This window comes from Egretta garzetta, unplaced genomic scaffold (assembly GCF_000687185.1).
Source record: "Egretta garzetta isolate BGI_Z169 unplaced genomic scaffold, ASM68718v1 scaffold306, whole genome shotgun sequence".
Taxonomy (NCBI): domain Eukaryota; kingdom Metazoa; phylum Chordata; class Aves; order Pelecaniformes; family Ardeidae; genus Egretta; species Egretta garzetta.
Genome location: NW_009260131.1, coordinates 467,269 through 488,666, shown reverse-complemented (window position 1 = coordinate 488,666; position 21,398 = coordinate 467,269). Strand labels below are relative to the sequence as shown.

At 40.8% G+C, this 21,398-nt stretch overlaps 1 protein-coding gene across 3 annotated transcripts in view; it reads left to right on the top strand.

Annotated features, from left to right (window-relative positions):
- The window catches only part of DAAM2 (dishevelled associated activator of morphogenesis 2), a 202,438-nt gene that overhangs the window by 92,176 nt on the left and 88,864 nt on the right, over window positions 1-21,398 (top strand). For all 3 annotated transcript variants that reach the window (XM_009641546.1, XM_009641545.2, XM_009641544.2), the window contains one exon: window positions 13,619-13,708. In XM_009641546.1, coding sequence (XP_009639841.1) covers window positions 13,619-13,708 — 90 coding nt within the window. The remainder of the gene's footprint in view (window positions 1-13,618; window positions 13,709-21,398) is intronic.

Sequence of the window (21,398 nt, the reverse complement as noted above, 5' to 3'; positions counted from 1 at the left end):
CAATTCCATTACTTGACTTACAAATCTGTTAATACTTTATTCCTCACCTTCTAGAGAGGATATTTGAATCTAGATTGGGCTGGCTGAGGAGAGGTGGGAGACTATTATGAATCAGGTCAGAAAGGTCATTTGGGATGAGAAGATACCATCTGGAGATGCATCTGGGAGAAATGGCAGAGGAAAGTACTACGTCGTGCAAAGAGCATGATGGCCAGATTGTAACTGGACAGGAGATTGCAGTAAGGAGGGACAAAGTTTTCCAAAGTGTTAAAGAAGATGCAACAAATAAAGTAGCTGTGGTGCTGAAGGGAGAGCAAAAGCAGGGTGCGAAGTTGGAGGTGACATGGGATGAGTGCTAGGCCAAGATCATCTTTTGGCTATGCTTTTGGAGCGAGAGCTGCACATTGATGAAGGGAGGTTGAATCACAGATGTCCATTTCTCCTGCAGCTCATGGAATAAGGGCCAGATCTGAGATGTAGGAGGTATGATTTGTCATTTAGCCTGATTTGAGCAAGAAAGGGGGAGCCAGGTCCCTGTGGTGATGAAGACCTTATAAAATTCATAACAATGCAGTAATGTAAAAGTAAGTACCTGAAGCTGGGGAAGCAGTGAAATTTTCCAGTGAGGAGGAAAGGTAGTGAAAAAGGTTGGGATGCAAGTGTTTTGCAGGATAGTTATCCCTACTGAGGTAGAGTGTAGCTGGGGTTTAGGAGAAACTGTTAAGAAAATAAAATAATTGAATGGTGAAGTAGATAAGAATTGTGAAAGATCATCTGTTTAATGTGTTGATTCAAATTGACTGTATTTGCTCATCTTGTAGCAATTTATATCAGCTATAATCCTTGCTCAGATAGTCTATCATATAGCATGAAGGAGAGCAGGGGAAAAGGGTTTATAATAATGTCATGCCTCTGTGTCCTTCTATAGGTGGATTATGTCTTCAAACAGTGCTCAAGGTTGTTGAGGGGAACTGTTCAGGGACACTGTTAAGGTAATCTCCAATGGCCCCTCTAGTGTTGGAGGAAAATGACTTTTTCTTGTCACATGCCTGTTCTGTAAGACTTCAAAGTGGGGAGCACAAGGTGGCACAGGTGAGGCTGGTTGGATGTAGTAGCACCTTTTTAGGGTACAAGGTTTTCAGGTCAGTAGTTTCCTGGCACCTTCCTCTGTACTGAGTAAAGGGGAACTTTTGGTGTCACTAAATACAGGAGACGAGTGGCTCTTCTGCTTATCCTTTCAGCATTGGGTGGGAGCAGAGCACATGGAAGGCAAGCATCAGAAGGTGCTTTTTCTGTCACCTATAGCACCAGGCTGCCTGTCTCTGGCATGTTTTGTCCGGAGGAAGTACAGCCAGATGCCTTACACCTGGCATTGGAACACCACTGATCCAGGGCTTTTAATGCTAGGTACCTCATTCTCTGTAAATGAAAAAGTCTGCAAGCTTGGTGCGAGGAAAACATTTCAAGAGCGTTACATCTTTTTCCTAGGTACCTCTGCAAGCTTATACAACTAATTTTGTGCATTTGTGAGTTTGTTTCCATGGTGTGAAACAGGGGATAGTAATGCTTCTTGAACCAGTTTTAGTACAGAATTGTAGCCAGATTGAAAAGGTGCTGAAAAGATGCAGCACGTGTAAGTCATAGATAGTAGAGGAGCAAAATGTATTGTATTTGAAGAACTCAGGAGCAAATCTCTATTACTGCTTCCTGTCATAGACATTACCCTGCTCTTACCTACTTGTTCTTTTTTTAGGGAGAATCTGATATAAGACTATACAGCCTTCCTGGGCAGACTCTCCTTTCTTTCACGTGTGGACTCAGTGCTGTATGCAAAAGGGCCCTAGTCAACATCTGTATATTCTATGCACTTCTATATTAAAAACACTTAAAGGCATCTTTTAATTTTGCAGTTTCCCATCATTTATTGATGCATAAAGGGAAAGGCTGCCCAGACTAATAATACAAACACCTTCTGAAAAGAACTTAGCAGCGTGCACAACAATGTTGTGCAATAGATTGCTAGGTGGAGGTTTGACCAATAACTTCTACAAAGGAAATTACAAGGGGAAAGCATATTGCAGTTTCCCAGTTTGGAAGGTGTCCAGGGAGATCCCTAAGTCATGGAAAATCCATTGGGATTGCTTTAGTGGCTGTGTTTCAGTATTACATCTTGTACAGAGAGCAACAGCTGGATGAGGTTGTCAGTTGGTGTAAAGTTGTTGGCTTCTACATTAATGATGTGAGAGAAATTTTGGATTAGAAATGGTTAACCAGATAATAAATGCAGTTACGATTTGTTGTTAGGAGATGAGTTTGTTCTGCAAGGCAAATTCTTATCCTTCTCTTATTCCTTTTACTGTATTTTGTGAAAGTTTCTGATAATTCTTCCGTAGACATATTTAGAGAAAAACATCTTGGCTGGTGTTTTCTTAAGCCCAGTGATGTCAGTGCAGTAGTTGCTGTTCTGACTATCAGAATACTTGAGCAATGAGACAGGATAGGGTGTGAGTGAATAATCAAATATGCTGTCATGTCTTCAATTCAGTGTTTGACTATGGAAATACTTCGTTTGTGTGAGTGAAGAGCATTGTGGAATTGCCCTCCACCTCACCCCAGAGGACATCACAGAAGCCTCATATGTGGGTGATCTTCTAGCTGGTCTGGACTGATTAGTAGTAGATACAGCTCATCTCCATTTACTGAAGTAGAAGTTAACAGCAAAAAGGGGACTGGTATGCTGCTCGGTCTATTCTATGTCTGAAGTCTGTGCTGTAGACTGTAGAACAAGCCTGTGTTACAGGCTGCCTAGCTGAGAGGTTTAGTCTCTGTTACAATTTAAGGCAGGTAATTCAATTAATATTTTGCACTGGTGTAAATCCAGAGTAAGTCCACTCAGTTTAATGGAGTTAGAGACATTCTGATCTCTGGTTTGTGCTACTAAATCTGGAGTAATTATTCAGAGAGCAAGAGAAGAACTAAAGCCAGCTTCTGGTTTCACTTCTATCTGTGTAAACCTGAACTCGTGCCAGAAATGATGTTGATTTATTGGAGTTCCTTTGAGTTTGCCCTGGATGTAAGTTTGAGCATGTGTGTCTGAGCTCCACAACCAAAGCTTGATAAGAAGTTAATTTTGCTCATTAAATTCTTAACTGACCTTTCAGTTCCTTCTGCCCTTTTACGTAATATTTTATCAGAGACTTAAAGGTCAGCCAAGCTCTGACTTACCCTTGTTTTCCTCTGTAGGGACATATGGCAAATAGGATGCACACAAGAGGATAAAGCTGGGAAGAGAGGAGTAGGTGGCACTGACACCCCTGGAAATTCAGCTTGCCTTTGGCACAGGGCCACCAGCAGCAATTCCCAGCCCACATTTTGAGGGTTGAGCCAGCAGGACTGTGTTTGGGCAGGAAGCGATCAGAGAGGTGTGTGCCTGTGTGCTTTGGCACAGGCCAAGCTGTGAATTGCTCCAGCCTAGGAACCTCCTCTGAACTCATTAGTATTAAAACAGAACAGAGGAGACTTTGTAGGGAGGGAGAGGGTGGGGAGGCCGGAAAGGTAGCAGTTTAGACGGCAGTTTCCTAATAACCTTTCCCACACCTACCTTCCCATACAGGGTCTCATCTAAAGGACCTTAGCATGAAAAACAAACCCTGGCACAGGGAGGGGGAAGGGAGGGGGAAATGAGGGGAGGAGAAGGAAAGGAAATGAGGGGCGGGGAATGGGCACTGTGCTGAAACAGCAGATTTTATTGTTATTTAGTGTTATACATGGTGATACTAGAAACTCTGAGAGAGGTATTTTATATACTGTGTATAATCAGAATGGGGAGGTAAATGTGGTACTTGCCCTAGAGGACTCACAACCTGTCACAGTAAAAAGATGTATTAAGCAGAGGTTTAATGCTTCAGTTCTGTTTGTTTTCATTTAATTGACTAGATAGTGGAAAACAGAGCATACCTATTAACTTTCCAAATGCCACTAGGTTGTAAACACTGTGGATATGTTAAAAGACAAGCTTAAAAGAAGATGGAGAAATTGTGTGGAAAAGGATGGGATTCAATGGGGACAGTTAAAACATGTTCCTTCTAGGAGCAAGCCTAGTAATTCAGGATGGGAAGCAGCCAGGTGGGTACACTTGTTCAGAGAAGGAAATAGGGATTATAGAGGATCATGAATGAGTGTAAGTCATGCAGGTTTTGAGGGGTTTTATTTAAAAAAAAAAAAAAGTAATTGTCTATATATAATGGAAAAAGTTTTTTCTATATATGGAATATATAACCAGGAATGCAGTTTGGAAGATGCATGAAGTAATCTTTGCACTCAACATTGATAAGGTCTCAGCTGGAACATTGTCCTCACTTTTGAACAATGCACTTCAAGAAAGATGTACTTTGACTGGGGAGAGCCCGGAAGTCAATTAGTAGAGGAATGAGAGGTCCAAGAGGACGTGACCTCTAAGAAAGACTGAAAGAGCTGGGCTTGTTTAGCCTCGAGAAAGATGACTGAGGGGGGACATTACAACAGCCCTTAATAGGCTTGAAAACTGTTATCAAGAGGAAGGAAAAAATCTGCTCACCATGTCGGTGGTTGATAGGGCCGGAAGTAATAGGCTTAAATTGCAGCAGCAGGGATTTAGATTAGGCATGAGCCTGACTATTCAGTTTTCATCCCCACCCCTCTCATTGGGCTCATTCCAATTCACTGATACGGACATGCAGCCCATCTTAACAGAAAAAGCAGTGATGATAGTCAACTGTTTGAATTATTGTCCTCATATGCCCACCCATATCCATGGGGCATCCCTCTTGCTCTACCCATCTTGTAGCCCTGCAATAGGAGAATGTGTGTCTAAGTCATGATCTCTCTCTAAACATCTGCTTGTATTGTTGCATAAGCAGGTACTGGTTTTCTTCATTCTTTCTCTTTCTATTTGGCCCAGCAGATTGTTGTCTCATGCATGTGGTTTGCCTGTGAAGGGCAGAAAAATGAGCAGCAGATGCTTCTAGTGGCCTGTGAAAGGGGACTGCCACCATAAGCCTTGCTGGTTCTATGTACTTGTATGCTGTCAAGTCACAGAGAACTTTAAGTAGGAGAAAAACAGGAGCAAAGGAGGAATTAATCAATAATTAAGGAGGAAAAAAGGAAGCAGTACAGTGGGGGCGTGGTTGGGGTGGGGGGGATGTTAATTGACTTTCTGTGAGATAAATTTCTTTGCCAAAAAGCAGTGTCCTTGATGGATTAATTTCTTACTCTGCTGCTGAGCCTTAAGAATGCATAACTTCTTTACTGGCAAGGTAGAAGATAAACACATCTTCCATTATTTAAACATCAAGTGCTTTCTGTCTTGTACTATATTATGACTGAAAATTAAGAGAGTAATGAAGGGGTTTTAAAGCTGCAGCTTTCTGAAAAAGCAAGAAGGAAAAAGGGTATAATAAGGATCACAGCCTCTTGTTTGTCTGCTTTTCTGCTTTACCGTCAGTAAACTACTACTATGTAGTACTACTGTGGCGGTAGCTGAAGTGTAAACATTGCTTCCAATGCCAGCAGGCTGTGTGAGCAACTCATGTGTAGTGGTTTCATCATGCACAAATGTAATGATAAAACATTGTAGGTATGGGCAGATGTTATGGGACGCGTCTTCTGTGTAGTTCTTATGTACATAAGGTGCCAGTGGCATATGTATCTGCACATACACATACTATGTGTATGCAAATGCATGGAAACCCAATGATGTTTTGCAGTGACCCACCTAATTCTTATCAATTGGGGAACTGATCGAAGTGTTATTCCCCAGCATCATGTGGTGTGTTGTTTTTGTGTGCTTTACAAAGGCTGCTTTTAATTCCAAGGGTTAGGATGGGACAGGAGAGCTTGAGGGGAGGGAAGGATTTGTTTTGGGGGTTGTTTTACTTCATGGGTTATCAGTGGACTCAGGACATATATTAGGTGCCGAAGTGGGAACTTTTAACCAATGTCCTGCATCTGGAGATGTGCTGGCTGTGCGAGTGGCAGTGCTGTTGCCTGTTGAAAGAGCATCTGCCATCAAGTTCTGCTGTAGGTACAGCCATGCAGTTGTGCCAGGCACAGCCCTGAGAAGGTAGGGATGGGAACTGGTTGTTGTCTAGGGAAGGAGGCTCTGTCTCACTCCTCTTGATGCCTGCTTCAATGACACTCCAGTGTTTGCAGTTGTGTATTAGATAAAGCCCGTGAAATGTTTCTCTTTTTTCGTGAGCTTTGCTGAGCAGTACTTTTTTTGCACTGCTTGCTGCTCCAGTTTGTCCATGAGTGTAGGCAGTTTGTGCAGTTGAATGAACCTCATTCACTGGCAGTTCAGACAGGCAGTCTTTCAGAATGCCTTATCGACCTCCTCTGTACTGGAACACGCGCTCTTCCAGCAGCCTGCCTCTTATGTGTCAGCCTGGTGAGCTGGATTGAACAAAGCAATGGAAGGAAAACTGTAGGGGAACAATCCTATGCTGTCCTCTGGAGGTGGACACTGTGATAAAATAGGGAAGGTTTATCACTTCTGCATGAAGGATTCATAAGCTCTTTGCAAAGAGACTGAGATCTGAAGAAGATTGATTTTATTTTTCTTTCCCTCCCCCTGCCCCCACCCTTCACTGCAGTTATCTTTGAAGTAGCTTTTTGGACAGCTGCCTCTTGACCTGTGATGAGTGTCTCACCTCCTCCCTGACCTCCCTCCCACAGCTCAAATGTGAGCCACCAGACTAACCTGTTTTTTATTTGCCAGCAGAACCTGGCATAGGCAGCATGAACTGAAAAATAAAGGTTGCTAGGACTGCATTAATTTAAAAGTGTAGCTTTCAGGCAGTATAAGTCACATGTTAGCAACATGGTCCTACTCAGTTCACTTGTTAAAGCTATAATAGCCATACTAGATTGGATTCTTTATTGCAAAGGCTTGTAGTGTGCTGCTGACAACCTCCTCCCTGGTATCTTTCCACTGCTTCCCCTTTCTCTACGTTCCCAGGCACATCAGTGTCATATTTTCTCATGTCATCTTGAGTTGTACTTCAGCATTGATTAACCCACCATCAGCTATTCCCTCAAAGTGATTGCACATGAACACAAACCTTCTCTGGGGCCTGCCAGTTGATGCTGGATGGGATCACCTGGTGTGTCCTAATCACTGTTTACTTTGTACAAGATTTAAATGAATTCATCCAGGGCATAATGCTGTCAGCTGCGCTATGCCACTTGGGAGCATCAGTGGAACAGGAATATGGCCCTTCTGGGAACATGGTGACAGACAACTATATAAATTACCTTTGGGAACCAGAGGCAACAGCTATCATACTGTACAGGGAATTTTTATACTGGCAACAGTGTATTATACTTAACTTTGTAACTTGCGTGCATTTGATGCTGTTAAGAGACAGAGAGAAAGGTTGATGAGGTGGATAAGGGAGAGTGCATTTGTGCATGACAGGAAAAAAGGGTCAAGGAGAATGAGAAAAAAAGATTAGAGGGGGAGAAAAATAAAAGTCAGGTGTGTGGAAGAGAAAGGAAAAAGGGAATGGGGATGTGAACAGGAAGCAAGATAAAAGCGGTGCATCTAACTAAAATTCATGCTGTGCAAGGTCATAGTGTAAAAATGAACATACCCTTGGAACCTAATTTTTTGAGGTGAGTATGCAAGCAAGTTATTCAAATAAAAAGTCATCAATCATGGATGTTGCCTAGAGTGTGTAAAGGCATCTTCATATAATTCCTACTTTCTCAGTTTTTTTCCCCGTTGAATGACTCACAAAGAACCATTAAGGATAAAACTGGTGTGATTGAGCAAAAAGAAAACTTTGGAGCTTCGCAAAAAAATATTTGCAAATACCAATGCTATCCTCATCTTGAAAGGGACATTAGCTCACCTGCATCACAGAATCAGACAGCTTTTTGAGGGAGGGAGTAGGGAAGTGTTTGACCGTCTACAGTTTGATCTATGGCTTTGTACTTGCAGGGCTTTTGTACAGTGCTCCCAAGCTTTTGGTGCTGGTCACAGGTCAGATAACTGCTGGTCTCATCTGTTCTGGAAGTTCTTAAGTTTCCATTTTGAGTTTAACAAGGGAGAGTAAAGTTTAACCTTTCTGGAGAGCTTTGCCAATTTGTGCCATCTGAAGATTTGGTTCCCATGGTGTCTGTTGATGCTAAGACCTGTCTGTCCTTTTGCTTGAGTACCCATTTACTGCTAAAGAACCAAACAGTGCAATAGAGCTGCAATCAGACAGTCTCAAAATAGGCATTTCTGAACAGCAGAAGTCATTAAGCCAATTTGCCAATGTATTAAGTCTTAGTGTTAGATTCTGTGGTATAAAATAAGGATTGATTTCATGCCAAAGCTGTTCCCTCTGGGAATGGTAAAAGGATTTCATTCTTTAATAATTCTTTAATAATTGCCTGAATATGTTTGTAGGCAGAAATAAACATTTAAAAATGAGAATATGCTTTTAGATATCATTAACTTCTCTCAGTTGTAAAAAAAGATTTTAAATGTGAAACACAGGCCTGGGATGGATGCTCATAGAAAGGATGTGCTTTCAAGAGCACTGTAAGAGAATCTGTGACCTACAGACAAAAATTAATAGTGTAACTCAACTATCTGTAGCTGAAATTATAAGAAATTGATGAAACAAGACAGGTATCCAACTAAACATAAGAAAATAAGCAAAATCTCCTCTCTCATATGTGTTATGCCCATATTAATCAAGTTATTGCCTGCAGTAAACAAAACATACTATGGCAGAATTCTGTGCTTCATCATGCTGGAAATGCTATGAACGAATCATTAAACTTTTATGAAAACAGAACAAAACCAAAAACCAACCAACAAAAAAAACAAAAAAAACAACAAAAAAAACCACACCAAACCCAAAAAAACCCAACCTGAAAACCAACCCCACCAGCCTCTGAAGGTTGGTTCATTGTTTTGGGTTGTTGGGTTTTGTCTTTTACAAAATAAAGCAGCTCTCTGACCTTAAGTCAGTGGGAAGCTCCCTGGTGACCAGCAAGTCCGGCAGCTAGTGGAACTGGGACAAGTAGTATAAGAAACTGGAACTGAGGATATGTCTTGTGAGTGTCCAAATATCCCTGGAGAATCAAGTTTGGGAATCTTGGTCTCCAGAATTCTGACTTGAAGCCAAGAGGTGCTGGAGCCCTGAAGCCCTGATAATCTGTGTACTTATAGTATTGAGGTTTCCATCCTACCCCTGCTCTATCTTCTGCATCAGTATGTTGAAAATGGGAAGTCTCATTGTGTCTTTGAGTATCTTACTAAGTCTGCCTTTCAAACTATTTCAGCTTTTTCCCATTTAAATTCCAAAATTTATATGGACTGCATAAGTTTTCTTGCAAGGCCAAATGAAGTATACTGGTGAAGGAGCAGCTATCCTGTGGTTCTGTTCCACCTTGCCATGGGTGACTGAATGGTGGAGATGCAATACACATTTCAGTACAGAGATGTTGGTAGGCATTAAAGGTTTGCCTTTAGTGGTTCTCTCTCCAGCTGAACCACTCTTCTACATTCCCAAAATACTACTTTATATATATATATAAATTTCATTTCATGTCACTAAGAAAAGTGCTGCCTAGTCTAGGTGAAAAATTATTTTCTGTTCAGCTCTTCCGGGGCTTTGAGTGATATCATTATCAAGCCAATGGCTACCTAACATCAAATCCAGCTTTCACACATTGATGAATGTTCCCCAAAACAAGGGATTTTAAATCCCACAAAATCCTGGTTTTACATTTCCTACCCATTCTTCCTTCTTGTTCCCTTTCTCTCTGTCTCTTATTTCCTTGGGTTGTAGCCATTTTGAATGGAGGCCATCTTCCCTTTTGGCCTGAGAACTGGACTGGAAATATTTGAACCACAAATCCAGCTCCAGTACATTTTAAATGTTGTATCATTGAAATTCAGTATGTGAAATTAAAAAAAATGCCCACATGAAGGTGAAATTAACTGAATGTATCCCTCTCTCAGTAAATAAAATAAAATAGGAAATAGATAAAGGAGAGAAATGTAAGCAATGTTATTAACTGGAGGTACTTTATATCTCCCTCAGGCCAGCCTGACAAATGTCTTTTTAATCTGTGTTTCATGAGAACACTTGCAACTTCAAGTATTTTTAAGAGCCAGGAGGGTGAGCGCCATTGTGCAGGGTCATGCTGGCATGAATTGCTGGAACTGAGCCTCCCATCCAAGGCATAGAAGAAAAGTTATTATATTTCTGTTGGGAAACTGGCACAGGTGATGGAGGAGGGCGTTTTCCCCACTTTGTTCTGACTGACCCTTTTTTCTTGCCCTTTACATTTACTCCCTGGGCATTCAGTCACGTCGGCTTCCTTAGCCTGGCTCCAACCCCAGTTTTGATGACTGCATTCAGAGTTTGCAGTTCTTCCCCTTTCCTGCCAACCTTGCAATTCCTTTCTCCTTCAATAGCTGATTGCTGTCACTGAGCTTACTTTAGGGTCTGAAGTTCTACATATTGACAGATCTGCCTCTGTTGTTGGGTCAGAATGACCTATTCATGGACCAAATTACCCTTCTGAAATTTATTCTTTCTGTCATTCCTCCTGCTTCCCTCCAAGGCAGCAAGTTTCCTTATGTGCTGTGTGTTAGGATCCTGAGTCAGAATAGGCAAATGGTCTGCCTGACCCAGGATCTTCTTTCTTAGCTAGATCCAGGGGTTTCCTGTGCAGTCACGGTGGTCTTCTGATCTTCTTTTATAGAAAGGGGATGTGGATGGGAAAAGCAAGAGGATTTGGAGGGTTCCAGAAGAAGGGCTCATGTCTCTTGTATTTTACAGGTGTTCCTTGGTTCTTTATAGGGTGGGATTTGGCTAATGGTATAGGTAGATGGGGATATGTAGTCCTTCTCAGTTCCTCCCTCCCCTTTCTTCCTCTCAATGAAGGAGCACACTAACTAACTTCAGGAAAAGGTGTTGAAGAGCTTGACTGCTGCTTTGCATCATGGAGAAGCTGTCTTGCCCTGCTGAATATTCATGCTTGCTACCTGCCCATCTGACCTGGGGGTTAGAACCCAGCATTGTGCCTCATAACAAAGACAAATACTAGCTGTTTCAAAAGGAAGGGTAATCCATCCTCTGTGTGCTATTTTCCAGTCAGGTGTAATTGGGTCTGTCTCTGGTGATCACGTTATGCCTGGAACCCTGAACAGTTTCCTTCTAACTATGTTACCTGAGCAAATGTGGTGACTTCTAATATTCTTCTGGCTTAATCTACCCTCCTGAGTCACAACAAAGTAGGGTGTGGATGCACTTTTTTCCCACCGGATCTTCAATCCTTTCAAACTACCTTTATAGGCTTCTGTCCTGAAAAGAATGTCATGCTAATCAGGATGCAAAATTACATGACTGGAAGTTGCATATTCTTATTGCCCCGTTGAAGGCAGAGTACTTTTTATGTCACTGGTACTGCCAGTGTCCAAGGCAGTGTCTAGAAGCCTCTAAGTGTCAGCATTCTGCCCTCTGGGTGGTTTCAGTCAATAGGAGTGTTCTTTTGATGAAATGGTTGTCTTAAACTATATTGGTCGAGATCTTCGTTCAGTTTTGTGCACAGCTTCTGGGAAGAGATTTTGCTGCTTGTTTGATCTTCCACCAAACTTTAGAAAGAGCAGTATGGATTAGAAAATCAAGTTAGTTGCTCTTTATTGAAAAAAGAAAAAAAAAAAAAAAGGCTAAGATCATTAAGCAGTTCAATAAAACAATCATATTTTTTCTAAGAATTTAGCTGAGCCCAGCCAGCTCATTTCAGATGTGTATTCTGGCCTCTTTGGTGGTTCTTCCAAATCTGGCATTTCTGATTCCCTGTCTGCCCCTCCTTTCCCTCCCACATGCTTGACCTCCAACAGCATTCCTTCGCTTGTCTTAAGACCTTACATGTAGTTTCACTCTCTCTCTCCCCCCAAGAATGTGATCCTGGCCTGAGCTTTCTAATTGTGTGTAGCGAGGATAAAACTCCTTGCCTTGCTTGGCTGCCCCCTTGTTTGGAAACTCACCCTAAACATTTCCACATGGTTTGCACTCTTTTTGCACAGCTAAAATTTTTTGGTTGGGGTGTTTTGTTTTGGTTTTGTTTTTTTCCCTTTAAACTTTTTCTTGTTTAAAAAAACCTCCAGCTTCTTCTACCTTAGGCTGCTGGCACTGACCTCGCCTTGTTACTGTTTGCATTTCTTTTGTACCTTTTTGCAGCTGAAATCTCTATGGGCTTTTAAATCTGTCAGCAGCCGCTACCAGGCTCAGTGTGCAATTTAGCTCACTGTTTTCACAAGTTTCCCAGCCCTGAATGCTTTCCAAATGAGCCATTGTTGGGCTGAGTTAAAGAGGTATTGTCTCTGCTTTGGCTGGGTTAGTTTGAGTGCCAGAATCTGCCTGTGCAGCGTTCTTAGTGCTGCAATGTCATCTTGATATTGGACCCCTGGACACTTCCTTTTCCAAACGCTTTCAAATATATAGGAAAAAGAAAACCCTGCCAAAACAGATTCATTGCAACGTTATTGGAAGCTTGTCTTTATATTTCTGAAACTCTCATTTAGACATCTTGGTCCCTGCTCATGCAGGCTGCTTGCTATGAAGACCGTTCTTATTTGTTTAATTCCCATTAGCACCTGAAACTGGCAGCTGTGTTTGGAGCCCTGTTCTGGTCAGTGCTGAATAAACACAGAGCAAGTAGCAGTCTCTGCTTTGATTTTAGAAGCATGTTGTATTGGAAGAGAGTCTATTGTTACCCACCTTCTGCAGAAGAGAAACCAAAGCTGAGGAATTCAGTCGTGTATCCAGAGGGAGCTTGTGACAGAGTTGGGAGTCAGTTTTAGATCATAGCATTATCCTTCATTTTACAAATGTAAGGTTGCCAAGGCTCTAAAAGGGTATGTTCCACTGAACTCGCTTTTCTTAACAGAAACTGAATTTGCTGGTCTGGTCAACTTGATGTGATACTGTGTGGAGATACATCCTTTATGTCTGAAACGCTGGTTGTCTTTTGATGAGGACTGTATGGTTCCAAGGGCAAACACCTGGACAAATATTTCAACCTGTAGGTTGCTGTTGAAATTACTGCCATTAGACAACTGTCTCATGACCTTTGTTTAAAAGATACACTGATTTCACCGTTCTCCTTCTATGGAAGACCAAATGTTTAAAAGATACACTGATTTCACCGTTCTCCTATGGAAGACCAAGAGACCAAGCTGATACTGCAGGTCAGGAAAAAGGTGTATTGAATTTTTAGCCTTTCTCTAAGAGTCATAAGGAGCTAGTGCTTTGAGTTTTTCACTTTGTGCCTTTCATGTGATCTTTCCTGTCCTTGACTAATCATTAGTAATAGAAGTTTGACACGGGAGTTGTTTAGGCTGCCTATCCTGATAGGTGCTGCTCTGACAGAGAGAACTTGCAGTAGCAAGGCAAAAATTAGGAAACCAAAAATCCTTGGAGTCTTTGGGAGCTACTGAGTCCTATGCCTTTTGATTGAGGGCTAGTCAACATACCTGGTCCAGATTACTCTTAACCTATTAGAAATTACTGATGCAGCTGTTGACTGTTGTTTTTTTTTTCCTGTTGTCTTTTTTTCTCCACATCTTCAGGATGAATTGGATCTCACAGACAAGAACAGAGAGGCTATGTTTGCACTCCCTCCGGAGAAGAAATGGCAGATTTACTGCAGCAAAAAGAAGGTACTATTCTTGTCCTGATTGTAGTAGCTCACCAATAAACTCTGTGTGCATGTACATAATTACTGGTACACATGTAGATGTGAATTATGTATTTATCTACTGTTTACTCAAGAACACAATGTAACTGATTTAAGGATTTTTATCAGCATGTATATGGCACAACTTTCTTATAAGTAGTGTACAAATGTGTGATTTCTGAAGAGAATGTTAACAAGTTAAAATCATATGCTGTCCCATTGTGAATCTTTTACATGTTTGTTTTGGGTTTTTTGTTGGTGTTTTTATGTTGTTTTTTTTGTTTTTCTTTGAGCTGGAAGAAAAGCTGTCATGGAAATGTTTTAAGGGATTTTTAAAACTTTTTAGGTTACTTAGAATACAAAATGTATTACTGAAATCTTTCAGGATGTCTTCAAATATCTGTAAAGCACATAGTAGTATTAATGTCTTAAAACTTAGTAGTTCAAGGTTTTCCAGAGCTTGTAGGAAATGTTTCATATTGCATTAGAAAGTGAAGAAGACCTGCTCCTATCAATTTCTATGTCACACTTCTCCATTCAAGGTCTTCAAATTTCTGACAAACCAGTGAGAGGGGCAGTACATCAGAGGCTCATGTATACACTGGATATTTTGTCACTGGCAGAATGATGGCCAAGTGAATTGATAAGTTCTGTCACTGTTATGAAGCTTGCAAAAGAGGAATTCCTGCAGGAGTGGTGTGGTGGAAAAGTTTTGCTGCTCTAGGAAGGAAACAGACAGTCAGAAACAAAGATAGCCCCAATAGCATGTTAATAATAAATGTTAAGGAAGAAAGGTGTGGTGAGTATGTTGGTTAGTTTTATTTCCCAAATGTGCAAGTCATGCTGTGAGAACATCAGTCTTTATATGTAAGTCCACCTAACAGAAGCTGAAAGAGAAGGTTTAGATTTCAACACTGAAGATGGCAGATTGAAACCCTGATGATGGTCCTTCTGAGGTTGCATTTGCTGCCTTTCTTTCCTTGGGGGGTGGAAATTATCTTTCTTACCATGTAATTAAAGAAAACCTCAGTCAAACCAATCAGTTGGGTGCTTTGCATCTGTGTTGCTTTTGGTTGAAATGCATCACACATGGAAGTTAATAGCAACAAATTAGTTACAGTGCCTCTGAGCTAGCAGTAGTTCAGGAAGTGCGTAAGAGCAGCCTAGGCTCAGTTGTCTTTGGTGCTCTCTCCATTCTTCTTCCTGCTGGTACACAGAGCTTGCAAGTGGAGGGAAGGTGCAGGCTGCTGTAACTAATGTCTGCTTTAGATTTTTGCTGGCCAACTCGGCTGGCTTTTTTAGCTCTGGTGGGAGAGGATCTATTTGTAGCTGTCTTAGAGAACCACACATTCCATCTCCTGGACCAGTCACCCTTGGCAGGAAGATTCAGGCTTTAATGCATTTAATATGTTGGTTGGATTCACTATATTACACTTTTTTTTGTTTTGTTTTGTTTTGTTTTAAAGCAGTGGATTTGATATAAGAATCTTGAAGACCTCCAGAGTTAAAGGAGCTGCAGGCTGGAAAATCTTTATAATGCATTTATAGTGCAACCTCAGTTAGCTGGACTCCAGCTATCCAAAATGATGTGCTAACTGGAACAGGATACTGTTGCCAGATGTCTATTCATTACATTGTAGATACTTTCAATTACTTGAAACCTTAACTGTCCAATGCTATTCATAGTTTCCCTCACAGGCAGTCAGATGACAGTGATGACATCTCTCTCTCTAGCCTACTACCTACTCCACCTATCATCATTGTTTTACAGTGACAGAGAAGCTTGTTGCAGGCTTCCCTTTAGAGGAAAGCTGTCTGTTCCCTGAAGAATTTGTAATCTAATTTTAGCCACAAAGGTCCTAATTTCTCACTTGGCAGAACACTGTCAGCCATCCAGGGCAAGCCCCCAGAGAGCTCTGTCTTGCTGATGTTGGGTCCTTTCAGTTTCCTGGGAAGCAAGGGCTCTACACTTTGTAACATGGCAAGTGAAAATACCATGAACTAGAAGGTCAAGAAGTGCAGGTTGAGGCAACTGTTCACAATCATTAATCTCAGATGCCCTTTCTCCTCTAAAAGTAACAGAAGGTCAGAGCTTCCTGATCTGCTCCAAAGGTGGCAAGTTTAAGTGGACTGTCTTAAGTAAACAAATGTCACTTGCAAAAATGAAGATTGGTCATTGTCCATTTATCTTGCTAGTTAGACCTTGGATATAGTCTTCTACAGTACTTTTTCCCAATGTGGTAGCAGAAAGTCACTATTGTATCCAAAAAACTCATTCTACCTGTTTCTGATACCAAGCCTTCTTGAAGAAATGAGGGAAGATGTGTATGTCTGTGCATTTAAAGTCATATGCCAGGGCACAGCTTGCCTGTTAACCTTCCACGGTACTCAAAGGAGATTCAGTTCTGGATTGAACTTCATGATTGTGGGTAGTATCTACAGAGGAGCGTTCACACAGTATTATGCAGCTATACTTGCTTTGGTCACTTTTGGCCATTCTAGGTTCGTATCTGAAACCACTAGTACTAAAAACTGTTGTGAATGGGTGATTTAGATCACTCAAAGAACCACTATCAAAGGAATTAGCAAAGTGAGTTTAATACGATGTTGTAAAAGTGCAACTTAACAAAGTTTGATAGGAAGGTTCACTCTCTTGCTGTACAGCACAATCATTTGAATAGTGATTCAAAACTACCAAGTAACAAATCAAAGTTACCAAGGCACAAATCAAAGATACCATACTACAAGGTTATGCACGATATTGGTTGCTTACTGAAGATCTGCCGCTGGTAAAAGGTCTCTGCCAGATGGCTGCGTGTGGTCTTTCGTTTCAAGTATTGACCCCAACACCAGTAAAAATTGGGAGGCTACAGTACGTGCAGTCCACACAGCCCCTGTACTCTGCTACTCAAAAGTCACCAATGCGCTGCAATCTCCAATTTCTGCTGCGGCATGAACTGGAATTTCTGACTTAATAGCAGATTTGCTTAGGGACATGGTTTAGTGATGGGATGGCAGGGTTAGGTTAAAGGTTGGACTCAATGATCTTAAAGGTCTTTTCCAACCAAAGTGATTCTATGATTCTATTCTATGATTCTATGATTTGGAAAATGACACATTATTTCCAGAACCCACTCCCCATAAAAAGAAATCACCAATGATTTGATGTAAAGGAGTAGCTTCAGCTAGCAGCTATGGTGAATGCTTCACTCTTATTTGTGGAGTAGCTATTTGCAAGGAATGAAGGCTGCTTTGTTGGAAAATGTTAATGTGTTCTCAGGTCTCAGCTGTCTTCTACCTTGCCATTAATCAGTACAGAATGGTCAATGAGAGATGTGGTTGTCTTAATTTGCATCAGAAGTATCATTAACCAGTCACCACTGATGGCACCCTGACCCTCTACCCAAAACACTAGTACTACATGTTTTAGATTGCCTCTTTCTCTGTAGTATGAACTTCCCCTCATACCATATTGAATTATAAGTAAAGCCATATGTAGACAGAATGCAAATGATGGCATCCTCCCCCAGTTCAGGTACTTTATTCTGGTTTTGTTTAGGATAATCTTCATGTCTCACCATCATCTGAAATTTAGACTTACATAAAACATATAATCCACTTCTGTAATTCCTTTCTGTAAAATTAGCTCTATATATCTTACTAGTTATGTTTTGCAGGAATTTAGATCAAGCACTAGACCATGTTTTCAGATGTAGTTATTTGTAAATGGTAAAATTTCTGATGTCAGTGCTCTTTTACCAGAAGCTGATACTAAAGTACATAATCTCATTAATTACTGGTCAAATAACTATATGGAAAGAAAAACTTGTCAGCTCAATTATTTTGCCTGTAAATGAGTTCATATTGGGATCCCTAAAAGGGTAGAAAATGCAGGTATTGCACTGCTTTGGCACACATTGCTTTGGATGCAGTCTGTGTTTCTAAGAATGAGGCCTCCTTGTGCAGGCAATAGCTTATTGCCTTCTGTACAACCCTACAAGTTCTTAGACTTATTACTATTGGAAAGCATGTCAAATTGTTTTCTTTTTATGGCCTTTTGTGCCTTCAGAGACCAATTTGTAAGCCTTCAGTTGAGCAGATTTTAGTAGGAAGCACACACATCTTGCTGAGTTAAACAAGTTAGGTTTTTTTCACTTCTGTGTTTCTTTGAGGGAAAAACTGGTAGCAAATCTCTTTCCAAAGTACAGTCAAACTGGACTATCTGTATCATTCAGCCTCTTGCCAGACAAAAAAAACAAAATAAAAAAATCCTAAAAGCTGTGATGAGCTCTCCTAGGTATTTTGGGGTTATTTTGTACTCTTCTGATTTTAGTTGTGCCCTAGAATAGCTGACTTGAGTTGATTGTGCTTATGCTGCTCAGGTGAGAATATTCAAAATCAAGTAGCGAAGCAATATTCAGCACACTGCAACTTTCCGGAAAGAGGCATTTATGACACCTGAAAAAAAGAGTGCGTGTTTATAATCCTTAAATTGATTATACTTTTTCTATTATGGGAAATGGATCTAGAGGAAGACTTCTCCACAGTAGCAAAATAGGCTTTACAAATTCTGAGGAAAATTTATCTGAACCATACACTGTAACACCCAATATGCAGAAAGGAGAATTTCCTTGTGATTCCATCCCTTGCAATTATTTTTTTTAATATCTGTCAATTACATTTTTCATCTACCTGATGAGTAAAAAAAACTTAGTAAACTGAATATGAGAATAAGTCAGGAAACTCCTTGGTTCTAAAAATCTTTGATCTAAATTGTAGTATAATTTCAAAGAACTTGTCATTATTATGTGTGTATATAAATGCATTTATCTCTACCTGAAAGAAAGAGTAGCAAAGTTAGGAAACTTTGTGGCAATGTTCTGCCCATGCCATCCTCTCACACCTTTTCCCTGCACTACATGTACATGTCTTAGCTGCATACAACATTTCTCTTTCCCCCCCTTCCTTTCCCTTTTTCTCCTCCACTTTTTTTCCAATACAGTCTTAAAAATCTGAATATATTTTCAGCTTAAGCGCTGTTCATTCTTTTTCCTTGCTGCGCCTATCTGTCTTTTAGGGTATCCTTGTAAGAATGGATTCTGTGGTGAAGTTTCCAGACTTGGGAGAGCTTACTGCGAGGAGCAGAAAGGATGTAATGGAAGATACTGCTGTGCATTACACAGTCACTGAGGAGTCCAAGTCCTTTGGACTCGGGTCACAGATCAGTGCTGAAACCAGTGAAGCTGCAGTCCAGGTGCAGGGTGCCCCAGATGCTCTTCTAGAGAAGGTTTACACCTCTCCCACAAAGCAGCAGCAAAGACTGCTGCATCACCTTGTGTTCAGTTCCCTTTTCCTAATGTGAGGGCTGCGCCCAGCCCTACATTAGGCTTCAGAATGCCCTGGGGAATGCTAGCCATAGACAGACTTTAACTTTTAGTAGTTTTACTGCAATCTTTTTATGCCATTTGCAGCTCAATTTCACAAACTCCCACTTTGGTCCCATGCTGGCTGTCTAACCTTAATAAAGATAATTTCTACATGTCAGGTTTGGGTGGTTGTTTTTTTTTTTTTTCCTTTCTTTGAGAGTTTCTCTTTGTGCTTTGCCCTTGAGGTTTGCATTGTCAGCAAAATGTCACCATAAATAGTATAGCTTGATATTGTGCAGCTGGATATAAAGTAAGATACTTCTGTCCTCCACCCCCATGCCCACACCTGCCTTCAGACTCCTGCAGAGCTCTAAGCAAAATTTCCAACCCAAAACCAGGCTGTATCACTGCTATAAACCCTACTTGAAATCCATCTACAGTTCTAGCTTCCAGAGAGTGCAATTCATCCTATAACTTGGATTCATCCTCCTGTTAAAACTATAAATATAAAAATTAATTCATATGCATAATATAAATTCATATGTGTGTTTATATAAAAAATATATTAAATCTGCTGGAGGAATCTAAGGTGCTTTTGCAGCTTTTGATATAATTACCTTAGCCTACCAGGGATGAATCAGAAGATGGATGCATATATAAAACCTGTAGTCTTCCTTACTTTGGGCGAAAACTTTCTGAAGTGAGTGAAAGTTCCTGGGTTGCTTTGTTCTGTGTTTTTGCACTGTAAAGTGTAGTTTCAGCTTGGTTAAGATGGAGAGGCAGTTATTTCTCAGCTAAAGTGAACTGGCAAGGCTTTTCTTCCAAAACCCTGAGGTCTTTTCTGTGCACTTAGGGCTTCATATGGAGGCTCTAAGAGCAGGAGGCTGCATTACATCCATTGTATTTAGATAGGAGTTCTGCAATTCCAGCTGTAGAAGAGTGTTCATTTCTTCAGGTTCCTACTTTAAAGTAGGAGATATGCATGGAGATATTCAGAGGAAGATAGATATTCCCTAAAGAAGAGAGAAAATGGATCTTCATCTGGTCTCATTTAGTGATACAATGCACCAGATGAAGATCACACCATTGTGTTGTCTGAGTGTGGGTTTTTGGTTTTGTATTGTCTGATCCAAGCTATGAAAGCCCTTTGGGGTTCATCCTTTCTGTATGAAAAGTGCCAAGCATGTGGTTGTCTCATAATAAATGAAGTGGGTGGTTTGAAGTTGTATTGTTTTCAATTCTATCTTCTTGCAATATTTTTTCCTTTTTCAAATACTCTTAGAGTCTGTTATTGATTTGGAATATTAAACTGTTTTGGTTATGGATTTATAGCTGTAAGGAGTATTTAATATGTCCCTTACAAGTTCCTTTCTTTGGAGTTGTTATTCCACATGTTGTATCTGGGAGCAGCAGACATGAACACACAAGATGATTTGCTGGAGTATTTGAGAAGCCATTTGTAAGGAAACCCACTTTGACGAGGCTTGGATGTGACTTCATGAGAGTTTTTCTCCCAGCTTTGCATGAAATGTTTAGGGTGAGTGTGGGTGGGTGGTTCTGCTCTCTCTTCCCCTGGGAAGTCTGGAAAACACACAGTAACGCTCACAGCACATGTGATAGCCTAAAAGCAAAAGCAGTTGGTAGACAGTAGGAGGCTGAAGAGGCTGTGTGGGACTTGGAATGCTTAGTGCAAGTGTATTGTTGGCTAAATGATGAGGATATCTGATGATCACAGGACAAAGCTGGAGAATTAGACTTATCTGAAGTCTTTGGTGCATCAGAAAATTGTTTCTCTTCCTACCAGTGATTTAGAAGTTTGTGGCAGGAGTTCAGCTCTTCAGTTAACATTTTAATTTAACTCAGTATTCAAACCTTGACAATGACCTTAACAACCTGATCTAAGTTTGAAAGTAGGTTTGCTTTGAGCAGATCCCTTCTGCCCTAGGACCATTCCATCCTAAGTTGTTGTGATTCTCTCAACTGAATGTAAATCAAAGTAGGAAAGCAGCTGTATGGGCCTATAAAGCAAGTGGGCAATGGTAAGGCTCTGGGCAACCTACTGTCTCCTGTATTATTGCTATGAGACCAACTCCTTGAAACAGGCTGTAGCAGAAGATGTTATTTGGTTCCCTCCCAGTGCCTGGGATCCATGGTTGCTTTTAGTCTGAGTGACTGTATGACTTCCTTAGCTCAGGAGACCGCTGATGAAGCAGTCTGAAATGTGGAATTTCTCAAATGAATTCTCTGAAAATAGATTTGCTTTCAGTTAGCCTATGGCTCAGTGGAAATCTCATAACACTGCTAAGT